The sequence below is a fragment of the Scyliorhinus torazame genome, chromosome 13, assembly GCF_047496885.1.
Source record: "Scyliorhinus torazame isolate Kashiwa2021f chromosome 13, sScyTor2.1, whole genome shotgun sequence".
Lineage (NCBI taxonomy): Eukaryota > Metazoa > Chordata > Chondrichthyes > Carcharhiniformes > Scyliorhinidae > Scyliorhinus > Scyliorhinus torazame.
The window spans coordinates 57,071,427-57,083,628 of NC_092719.1; the positions used below are offsets into that span (position 1 = coordinate 57,071,427).

General features: G+C 46.7%; 1 protein-coding gene across 1 annotated transcript in view; it reads right to left on the reverse strand.

Annotated features, from left to right (window-relative positions):
• The window catches only part of LOC140387617 (coiled-coil domain-containing protein 87-like), a 160,872-nt gene that overhangs the window by 55,964 nt on the left and 92,706 nt on the right, over positions 1 to 12,202 (reverse strand). Inside the window, exons 11-12 of the mRNA XM_072470809.1 lie at positions 11,965 to 12,081; positions 8,784 to 8,920 (exon numbers count right to left, since the gene is read on the reverse strand). Coding sequence (XP_072326910.1) covers positions 8,784 to 8,920; positions 11,965 to 12,081 — 254 coding nt within the window. The remainder of the gene's footprint in view (positions 1 to 8,783; positions 8,921 to 11,964; positions 12,082 to 12,202) is intronic.

Sequence of the window (12,202 nt, forward strand, 5' to 3'; positions counted from 1 at the left end):
AATATACACGGTTGCCCTTTGGAGCATCCTTTGCCTGCGCAATTTTTCAACGTGTTATGGAGGGCATTTTGAGAGGTTTACCACGTGTGGCTGTCTACCTAGATGACGTTTTGATTACAGGGACGTCGGAGCAGGAACATTTGGAAAATCTGGAGGCTGTCCTTAAACGCCTTTCGGAGGCTGGAGTCCGTTTACGTCGCACAAAGTGCGTATTTCAGGCAAAGGAAGTAGTCTACCTACGTTATTGGGTGGACCGCGAAGGTCTGCACCCCGTCGCAGAGAAGGTGCGTGCAATTCAACATGCCCCCGCCCCGACTGACACTTCGCATCTTCGTTCTTTTCTCGGTCTCGTAAACTATTACGGGAAGTTCCTCCCCAATCTGGCAACTACGCTGCCCCTTTGCACCTCCTGCTAAAGAAAAATCACACCTGGGTTTGGGGTCAGCCGCAAGAAACCGCTTTCCGGCGGGTAAAGCAACAATTGTCGTCGTCTGGGTTACTAACCCACTATGATCCGGGAAAGCCTTTGCTCGTCACATGTGATGCATCCCCGTATGGTATTGGGGCCGTCCTGTCCCACAAGATGGAGAACGGGGCCGAACGATCGATAGCTTTCGCCTCCCGCACATTGACTGCAGCGGAGAAAAAGTACGCGCAGATCGAGAAGGAGGGCCTGGCAGTGTTTTTTGCGGTGAAACGCTTCCACCAGTACGTGTACAGCCGCCATTTCACTATCGTGACTGATCATAAGCCCCTGCTGGGACTTTTCAGAGAGGATAAGCCAATACCGCCCATTGCTTCTGCACGGATCCAGCGCTGGGCTTTGTTGCTTGCTGCATACGAGTAGTCTCTGGAGCACAAACCAGGTATGCAGATAGCAAATGCCGACGCACTGAGCCGATTGCCTTTATCGATCGGCCCCATGTCGACCCCCACGACCGGTGAGGAGGTTGCAACCCTAAATTTTATGGACACCTTGCCTGTCACGGCATCACAGATCCGTGAGTGGACCCAGACGGAGCCAGTCCTGTCAAAGGTTCGGCACATAGTCCTGTATGGTGGGCAGCATAGACAGCTCCCAGGCGAGTTGCGGGCATTTTCCTCCAAGCTGTCACAATTCAGCGTGGAAGACGGTATCCTCTTGTGGGGGACGCGTGTGATTGTCCCGGAAAAAGGCCAGGAGCTGATACTATCAGACTTGCACAATGGGCATCCAGGCGTGACCAAAATGAAAATGTTGGCCCGGAGTTATGTCTGGTGGCCAGGCCTCGACACCGACATTGAGAAGGTGGCCCAAAACTGCTCCATTTGCCAGGAGCATCAGAAGCTTCCGCCGGCCGCGCCCCTACATCACTGGGAATGGCCAGGGCGGCCTTGGGCACGCTTACATGCAGATTTTGCAGGCCCTTTTCAAGGATCCATGTTCCTTCTACTAATTGACGCCCAGTCCAAATGGCTAGAGGTGCATAAGATGCAGGGGACAACGTCCTGCGCAACAATTGAAAAGATGCGTTTATCGTTCAGTACGCATGGCCTCCCCGAGGTGCTGGTCACGGATAACGGCACTCCATTCACGAGTGAGGAGTTTGCGAGGTTCACGAAGATGAACGGCATCCGCCGTACCCGCACTGCCCCTTACCACCCGGCTTCAAATGGGTTGGCAGAGCGCGCAGTGCAGACATTCAAAAGAGGCCTAAAGAAGCAGTCTTCCGGATCAATGGACACGAGACTGGCTCGCTTTTTGTTTACGTACAGGACCACCCCCCTTGCAGTGACTGGGGTAGCTCCCTCAGAACTCCTAATGGGCCGGAGACTTTGCACCCGCCTTAGTATGGTTTTCCCGGACATTGGCGCAAAAGTACGCCGCACACAAGAACGGCAGGGACAGGGATTTTCTCGGCATCGGCCGATTCGGCAGTTTGCGCCTGGTGACCCGGTGCTCGTTCAGAATTTTGCTGGTGGTGCCAGTGGGTTCCTGGTGTAATCTTTCCCCAAACGGGCCCTATATCTTACCAAGTGCAAGCCCAGGGTCGTCTCCAACGAAAACATGTAGACCACGTTTGGTCCAGAAGACCATCCCCTCAAAAAATTCCCCGCCCCCGGAGCTCATTTCAACAGCCGCAGAGACCAGAGACAAGGGAAGGTAGTCCGCACAATCTTCCACTGGTGCCTCACTCGAAGCCTGCGCAGGTCGTTACGGGACCGAATGAAGATAGAGACGCTGACATGACGGAGGCAGCAGACTCTGACTCCGAGATGGAGACACAGGATGCATCAGGGGGGGAATCCTCGGATCCACGGGCCGTGGATGTACAACTGCGCCGTTCATCACGGAAGCGCCGGTCTCCGTCTCGTTACACGCCGCCTGATCCAGCGCCGCGTGCAAATGGTGTCCGGCCTGCGGCCAAACGAGTCCGACACCCTCCTTCGCCAGGGTCTTCGGTGGATTCCTTGGACTTTGGGGGGGGAGGGATGTTATAACCTGCCTACTTACCATTGGCTGGGGACTAATGACTATCCCACAATCCTGTGGGAGTATGAGCTTCCCCAATGAGGGGGGGGCGGAGAAACCACTAGTAAACTCCTAGTATAAATAAGCTGGCCAGTTCAGGAACCAGCAGGAAGGAGTATGTAGCAAGGGAGGTTACTGCTACTGTTATGTATATAATGTTATAGTAAATAAATGTTATTACTTTGTATCCTTAAAACTCGTGCTGGATTCTTCGTGGCCCTTACAGTAGGTAAGTAGGGTAGCAGGTGAGTGAGGTGGCTGGTGGATAGGTAGGTGAGTGGGTAGGTGAGCCAGGGAGTAGTCAGCTTGGATGAGGAGGGTTAGTCAGGTTGGGAGTTAGTCACGTCCAGTCAAGGGTGTAATCATGTGATGAAGGTAGATGGGTTGGGGCCAGGTAGGTGGGAGTAGTCAGGTCAGGTGGAAAGAGAGTTGGGTGGGTGAATAGTCGGGTGCGCTCAGAGTGTAGTCAAGTTGTTAGGGTGGGCAGTCAGACAGTCGGGGTGTGTGTCTGGGTTGTAACCTGGTCAGGTTGGTTTGGGGATTAGTTGGTGAGTCAGTCAGGGGTTGAGAGGGGGTGTTGGGAGGTCAACGTCAGTGATTGGTGAGGTCAGCTCTGTGGTTACCCAGGAACTAGACTAGGGCCCTGATCTAGTGGCCTCGTTAGGCACGGGCTCAAATGCCATAATGGCTGCTAAATCTCCCGAGCGGCCAAAAATGGAACACGTGCTGGTAATTATAATTAAAACATTTATTAAAGGCTTGATGCGAAAAGTCCATCCAAACCCATCTCACGCACACCCCTGCCCCCCCCCCCCCCCCCCCCGGCAGTGTTAAGGCACGCCGGTGTGATTCACGACTGGCTTTCAGAAATTAAAACTAGTCATGGTGCCGAGGCTTGGGGCGCGGAGGAGCCTGAAGCTCCCCACGGGTTGTGGGACATGCCTGGGCGATGGCAATCTGGTGGTCCCCTCAAGGGGACGCTGGCATGGGGGTTAACCTCCTCCATGGGGAGGGGATCCATATCTGTGTGTGAGGATGGAGGTATTCCCCTAATCCGCCAAAGGGATTAGTTAAATGGGTTTTAAGCTCTTTTAACTATGCAAGCCTGGGTCCTGCCCATTGTGGGTGGGTTCCAGATCGCGTGGTCTCGTTAGATCTGGTTAGATCTCGCAAGGCACAACGACCATCGAGATAGGCCTCTCCTGGGCTCCACCGGCTGCACCCCATTCCGATTCTGGCGTGTCGCAGCCAGTAATTCGCACCCATGGAAATTGTTAATGAATGTTTTAATATTGCAGTGATTAAAGTTGCAGGAGGATCCTTATATAGGAGAATAGTTTCAATTTACTATCTATAAATCCACCTGATGTGATAAAAATACATATCTCCATGTTTACTGTGCACAATTGTCCTTATCATATCGAGTTTGTACCAATGATTGATTACCTTAGAGCTGGTTGTTGTGCGCAATTGATGGCAGTAATGAGAAGAATAGACCGAGGATAATCATTGGGCGTTCAAAGATGTGCGTGGGGGGGGTGAGGGTGAGTGGGGATGATCAGCAGAAGGATGATGTTCACTCATAAGAATATCAGATTGTGGAATGCTTTAGAACATAGAACATAAAACAGTAAAGCATGTACAGGCCCTTCGGCCCACCATTTATCCTAATCTAAGATCAGCAAACCTACACCCCTTCAATTTACTGCTGTCCATGTGCCTGTCCAAAAGTCGCTTAAATGACCCTAATGACTCTGACTCCACCACCTCTGCTGGCAGTGCATTCCATGCACCCACCACTCTCTGTGTAAACAACCTATCTCTGACACCTCCCCTATACCTTCCTCCAATCACCTTAAAATTATGCCCCTCGTGACAGCCATTTCCGCCCTGGGGAAACGTCTCTGGCTGTCCATCTATCCATGCCTCTAATCACCTTGTACACCTCTATCAAGTCACCTCTCTTCCTTCTTCGCTCCAGTGAGAAAAGCCCTAGCTCCCTCAACCTTTTTTCATAAGACATACTCTCCAGTCCAGGCAGCATCCTGGTAAACCTCCTCTGCACCCTCTCCGAAAGCATCCACATCCTTCCTATAATGAGGTGGCCAGAACTGGACACAATATTCCAAGTGTGATCTAAATCAGGTTTTATAAAGCTGCAGCAAAACCTTGCGGCTCTTAAACTCAATCCCCCTGTTAATGAAAGTCAACACACCATACGCCTTCTTAACAACCCTATCAACCTGGGTGGTAACTTTGAGGGACCTATGTACGTGCACCCCAAGATCCCTCTTTTCCTCCACACTTCCAAGAATCCTGCCTTTAACCCTGTATTCAGCATTCAAATTCGACCTTCCAAAATGAATCACTTCACATTTATTTAGGTTGAACTCCATCTGCCACTTCTCAGCCCAGCTCTACATCCTGTCAATGTCTTGTTGCAACCTGCAACAGTCCTCAACGCTATCTACAACTCCACCAACCTTCGTGTCATCAGCAAAATTATTAACCACCCTTCCACTTCCTCATCCAAGTCATTTATAAAACCCACAAAGAGCAGAGGTCCCTGAACAGATCCCTGCGGGACATCACTGGTCACTGACCTCCAAGTGGATTACTTTCCATCCACTACCACTCGCTGTCTTCTTTCGGCCAGCCAATTCTGTATCCAGACAGCCAAATCGCCCTGTATCCCAAGCCCCCTAACTTTCTGAATGAGCACACCATGGGGAACCTTATCAAATGCCTTACTGAAATCCATATACACAACATCCACTGCCCAACCTTCATCAATGTCTCATCACATCCTCAAAGAATTCAATGAGGCTTGTGAGGCATGACCTGCCCCTCACAAAGCCATGCTGACTATCTTTATTCAAACTATGTTTTTCTAAATAATCATAAATCCTATCTCGCAGAATCCTTTCCAATATTTTGCTCACCACAGACGTAAGACTGATGGGTCTGTAATTCCCAGGAATTTCTCTATTCCTTTTCTTAAACAAGGGAACAACATTCGCCTCCCTCCAATCATCCGGTACTACTCCAGTGGAGAGTGAGGACGCAAAGATCATCGCCAACAGCACAGCAATCGCCTCCCTTGCTTCCCGTAGTAACCTTGCGTATATCCCGTCAGTCCCAGGGGACTTATCTATCCTGATGCTTTTCAAAATTTCCAGCACATTCTCATTAATATCAAACTGTTCAAGTCTATTAACCTGGTTCACACTGTTCTCATGAGCAACATGGTCCCTCTCTCTAGTGAATACTGAAGCAAAATATTTATTTAGGGCCTCCCCCATCTCCTCAGACTCTAGGCACAAGTTCCCCCCACTCTCCCTGATCAGCCCTACTCTCACCCTGATCATCCTCTTATTTTTCACGTAAGTGTAGAACGCCTTGGGGTTTTCCCTAATCCTTCCCGCCAGGCCTTTTTCATGCCCCCTTCGAGCTCTCCTAAATCAATTTTTGAGTTCCTTCCTGGCTACCTTGTAACCCTCTAGAGCCAACAGATCCTTGCTTCCTCAACCTTATGTAAGCTTCTTTCTCTTGTCATCCAAGCTCCACTTCTCTTGTCATCCAAGGTTCCTTTACCTTACCATTCTTTCCTCGTCTCAGTGGGACAAAACTATCCAGCACTCGCAGCAAGTGCTCCTTAAACAACCCCACATTACTGTTGTGCATTTCCCCAAGAACAATTGTTCCCACTTTGTGCTCCTTAGCTCCTGTCCAATAGCAGTATAATTTCCCCTCCCCCAATTAAATACCTTCCCATACTGTCTGTTCCTATCCCTCTCCATGACTATGGTAAAGGTCAAGGAGTTGTGGTCAGTCACCGAAATGCTCTCGCACCGAGACATCTGACACCTGGCCTGGTTCGTTGCCAAGCACCAAATCCAATATGGCCTCCCGCCTAGTCGCCCTAACTACATATTGTGTCACAAATCCTTCCTGTACACACCTGACAAAATCTGCTCCATCCAAACCATTTGCAGTAAGGAGGTTCCAGTCAATAATAAGGAAGTTGAAGTCACCCATGACAACAATTCTGTTACTTCTGCACCTTTCCAAGATCTGCCGCCCAATCTGTTCCTCCATCTCTCTGCTGCTATTGGGGGGTCTATAGGAAACTCCCAATATAGTGACTGCTCCATTCTTGTTTCTGACTTCCACCCATACTGACTCAGTAGACAAATCCTCCTTGACTACCTACTTTTCTGCAGCTCTGATGCACTCCCTAATTAACAGTGCCACTCCCCCTCCTCTTTTACCTCCCTCCCTATTCTTCTTAAAACATCTAAACCCCAGAACATCTAACAACCATTCCTGCCCCTGTGAAATCCATGTCTACGTAATGGCCACAACATCGTAGTTCCAAGTACTGATCCATGCTCTAAGTTCATCTTCCCTTATTCCTGACACTCCTTGCATTGAAAGACACACTTAAACCCATTCCACTGAGTGCAACTTTGCCCTATCAACTTTCTATCCTTCCTCATAGACTCACTGCATACCATTTCTGCCTATTCAACAGCTACCCTATCCTCTGATCCATAACTCTGGGTCCCATTCCCCTGCCAAACTAGTTTAAACCCTCCCGAAGAGCTCCATCAAACCTCCCACCCAGGATATTGGTGCCCCTCCAGTTTAGGTGCAATCCGTCCTTCATGTACAGGTCCCACCTTCCTCAGAAGGTATCCCAATGATTCACATATCTGAAGCCTTGCCTCCTGCATCATCCCTGTAGCCACGTGTTCAGCTGCATTCCTCTCTTCTTGCCTCACCTGCACGTGGCACCGGTAGCAATCCTGAGATTACTACTCTGCTGTCCTGCTCTTTAGCTTCCAAATCACTTTTTAGATCCTCATCCCTTTTCTTAGCTATGTCGTTGGTGCCTATGTGCACCACTCCTGGTTGCTCCCCCTTCCCCGTTAAGAATCCTGTAGACTCGATCCGAGAAATCCCTGATCCTGGCACCCGGGAGGCAACATACCTTCCAGGAGTCTCGTTCGTGACCACAGAATCTCCTATCCGTTCCCCTAACTATTGAGTCTCCTATCACTATTGCTTTTCTATTCTCCCCTTCCCTTCTGAGCCACAGAGCCAGGCTCAGTGCCAGAGACCTGGCCGCTAGGGCCTTCCCCAGTAGGTCAACCCCCCAACAGCATCCAAAACGGTATACTGTTTTGAAGGGGAGTGGCCATGAGGGATCCCTGCACTGTCTGCTGTTCCTTTTCCTTCCTCTGACTGTAACCCAGCCACCCTTGTCCTCCACTTTGGCTGTGGCTACCTCCCTGTAACTCCTCTCTAGCACCCCCTCTGCCTCCCGGATGATCCAAAGTTCATTCAGCTCCAGTTCCCTAACGCGGTCTCTGAGGAGCTGGTGTTGGGTGCACTTCCTGCAGGTGTAGTCAGTGGGGACACGGGTGGTGTCCCTCACCACCCACATCCTACAGGAGGAGCATGCAACTGCCCTAGCCTCCATCCCCTCTGATCTGAATTGAAAAAGAGATTTAAAAGGGAAAAAAAAAGATTAAACACCCGTTAGACCCGTAAAAAAAAAATATATATATATATATTTACTGCTGCTATTCTCTCAAGTGAACCCTCTAAAATTGGTGATTCTGCTAAATGATACTAAGATAACTTGCTGCCCCCCCCCAAACAAAAATAACTCTTACCTGATAGAATGTAGCTGCCCTGTGAACCAACTGGAACTCCACCCTCCGATTCTGCTCCCAGTCAGCTGCACTCTCTGAAAACTCCCGGCTCCCTTTACGCTCTTTGAGGAAATGTAGGAAATGAAATGAAAGGAGCACCTTGCTCCCTCCTCACATAACTCCCTCAGTCACCAAACTCTCACTTTAACACTCTAATGCAACCCAGTCAGCACTCCAGTGCTTTATCCCACCTGACCATATAAGTAATTCGAAAGACACTTGAATAAGTGTTTGAAAAGGAAGAATATTATAACCCAAATCTTCCAGTCTTCAGATTGTCAGAAACTGCACTTACAAGCCAAGATGAAGCCAAGATGTGTGTGTCGGATCTTCACAGAATGTCTCATGCTCTGACCTCTGTGGGAATTGCCAGGATGATTTAACTTCTGATGAGCAATTCTCTGGCTCTCTGGGACAATCTGCAAATTGCTCTGTCTCTAAGTTAGAGTCAGATACTTTGGACCGTTCTCTGGTACTTAGCTGGATAGATATCCAATTGTTGTTAAGCAATACAATTGCACAGAGCGTTGGCTCAGACGAGAAAATCTTACCTTTCAGTCCCAATCTGCGGCCTCAATAATTTCAGCTCAGGATTAATAGCACGTTGACTTTTCCTCCTGTTCAAAGTAGCAGATGCAAAACACTTGGAAGGATCTACATCCACTGCTGGAAAAACGACCATCGGATCCTAAAGAACAGATTTCAAACATGTTTAAATATAGGTCTGTCTTGCTTTGATAAAATACTGTCATACATTTGAATCCATTTTGTAATGTAATTCACTCAAAGTGCTTTTATTTTGAACTACTGCCGACAGATTCCCAAAGTGCATCTCTTCCAAGGGAAGCCAATTATGAAACTACAGAGACTCACTAAAATTTGTTTCTTGTAAGATCTGCTAAATTCAAACTTTCTGGCAGCTGGTATTAGTGAGCAAAGCAGTTTGACATTTGGCTTGTATGAAAAGAATATTGGCAAGTATAATCAAGGAAACCCCAAACATGTCTTACAAATACACAAAGAGAAAGTAGAGCCCATTAAATATCAAAAAAGGAACCTGTGTGCAGAAGACATGATTATTTTACACTTCGCTTCAGAAAAGCCATGGAGGATGAAGACAATAGTGTGTATTGGCCACAGACACGGCAATTCTCTGGGGCATATCAGCAGCTAGAGTCGGGTGCTCTATGCTGCCGTCCTGTTAACCCCCCCAGCAAAACGGGGAATTGGTGGCCGTTTTGTGCCATTTTTTCAGGCGTAAAACCCCACCGTTTCCATGCCGGCGTGGGGACATAGCCCCAGAATCGGGGAATCTAGCCCCCTAGCTCTGAAAAAAATAATTATATACTTTCCATTATCATTATTTGTTAGATTTTTTAAATAAGAAGTGTTTTCAGAATATTTCAGCTTTTACATTCACTGCAGATGTATGTCCAATCTTTATTTTTTTCTCTGTAAAATATTTGGTTGTCCGTGGGAATTCTTCAATACAATTGAACAGCTTGATACATCAGTGTAACTCCCTGCTAAGAACCCACATTAAAGAATACTACAATGCTGACTGTAATCTATGGATCTTTGTAATTAAGAAGGGGTGTGAAATGGGATGTGAAAAACAGAGTGAGGGAGAAAATATCAAAGCTGTGAATTTAATCTGTGAAATTAAATAAATCACCAAATCTGGATTGAATGGATCCCAGGCTGTTAAGAGAAGCAAGAGAAGAAACAGTAGTGGCTCTGACCATCATTTTCAATCCTCTCTGGCAGCAGGTGTGGTGTCAGAGGACTTCTCAGATTGTGGTGCTGTTTAAAAGGGGAAGAAGGGATCGACTGAGCAGTTACAGGCCAGCCAGCCTAAACTCAGTTGCAGACAAATTATGGGAAAATATTCTGAGGGACAGTATTATTTGTTATTTAGAAAGATGTGGATTAATCAAAGGCAGTCAGCATGGATTTAAATCACAAAACTGTTATAGCACACAATGAGGCCATTCAGCCCAACATGTCTGCCTTGGCTCTCTGGATGAGCAATTCACTTAGCGCCATTCTCCTGCCTTCTTACCATAACATTTCACATTCTTCCTTTTCAGATAACAGCCTGATTCCCTTTTGAATGCCTCGATTGAACCTGCCTCCACCACACTTTCCAGTAAACACTTGCTGAGTGAAAAAGGTTTTTCTCAAATTGCTTTTTCTCCTTTTGCCAATTACTTTAAATCTGTGCCCTCGTTCTTCATCCTTTCACGAGTGGGAGCAGTTTCTCCCTATCTACTCTGTCCAGCCCCCTGATCATTTTGAATACTTCTATCAAATCTCACTCAGTCTTCTTTTTTCCAAAGAAAACAGTTCTAATTTATATAATCTATCTTCATAACTGAAGTTCCTCATCCCTGAAACCATTCTGAATCTTTATTGCACTCTCATCAATACCTTCACATCCTTTCTAAAGAGCGGTACCCAGCATTAGACGTAATACTATCTTATACAAGTTCAACATAAGCTCTTTGCTCTTGTATTCTATGTTTTGCAAATTCATTTACAGGATGTTGGCATCGCCAGCATTTATTGCCCATCCCTATTTCCCCTCGGGAATGTGGCAGTGAGCTTCTTTCTTGAACAATTGCAGTCCCTGTGATGTAGGTACACCCACAGTGCTGCTGGGAGGAAGTTCCAGGATTTGACCCAGCGATGGTCAAATAATGGCAATATGTTTCTAAGCTAGGATGGCGAGTGGCTTGAACGGAACTTCCATGTGGTGGTGTTCCCATGTGTCTGCTGCCCTTATCCTTCTAGGTGGGTGTTCTTTCTCTTTTTCCATAGTCAGCCTAAACTTTATGATATAATGATCAGTTTCATTACTGACACTTGAGCCACCTCATTCCCAAGAAACAGGTCTAACAGTGTTTATTTTCCTGTTGAACTGGAAATAGAAAGTTTCCCTCAACTCTTGCCCCTCTCTGCCCTCTAAACTGCTACTATCCCTGTCTATAATTAAAGAATTAAACTCTCCCATTATATCTACTCTTTTCTTTCCACCTCGCTGCAATTTATTTACAAATGTGTTCCTCTGCATTCTTCCCACTAGCTGCTGGCCTGTGGACTACACCAAGCAATGAAATTGCAGCTTTTTTGTCCTTTAGCTCAAGCCAAACTGATGGTGTCCTCTTTCTCTAGCACTGCAAAACACTCCTTAATCAATGCTACTACCCCTTCTACTGGGATTCAGTAGTCAAACTTAGAATTGTGCTGCTTCACCACTTTTGCTTATATTCTGGATGTTCATGGCACTTTCTTTGCACTCTCGCAGTGGGGTTGGCTGGCACCTTCCTCGCCATAATTTTTTAATAAATCCTGCAATTTGTGTCACAGACGGTCATACAGTGTGGAATCATCGTGCATTAAATTACCTACTGGCCTTTGTCTGTTATAGGTATGATATTTAGCCTGACATATTTTTACTCAAATTATTGTTCTGTTATAAATCAGACTTTCTGATTTATTTATAGTATTAATGAACAGTTTAAAGAAGCTTATCAACCGTACAGAGAAACAATGTGTTAATGGAACAAGGAAAGTTTTAGGCATCAGAATTTCTAGCGCGCACAACTGTCATAAGTTTTGGAAAACACCCATTTAAAATTCAGAATGTTCCTTTCATCTTTGCTTTTCCAAAACGACCATATGGGATAGCATTTGGCAATGAATCCACATATGAGAATGAACATTTCCTACCTGGTCAAATAATAGATACGTATCTGGAATATCATTCAAAAGCTCCTTGTAAATTTCTTGAAGTTCTTCACCATGGTCCAAGTTAGCGTCCAACTGTTTTACCATTTCTGAGTCAACCTTTAAGAAAATTGCAAGAAATATGCTTGCGTCATTTAACTCTAACTTCTTCAACAAGCAAACTCAACCAGTATATACATGGAACTTTGCACTGACTTTCGACGTTTGAAAAGTCAAAATG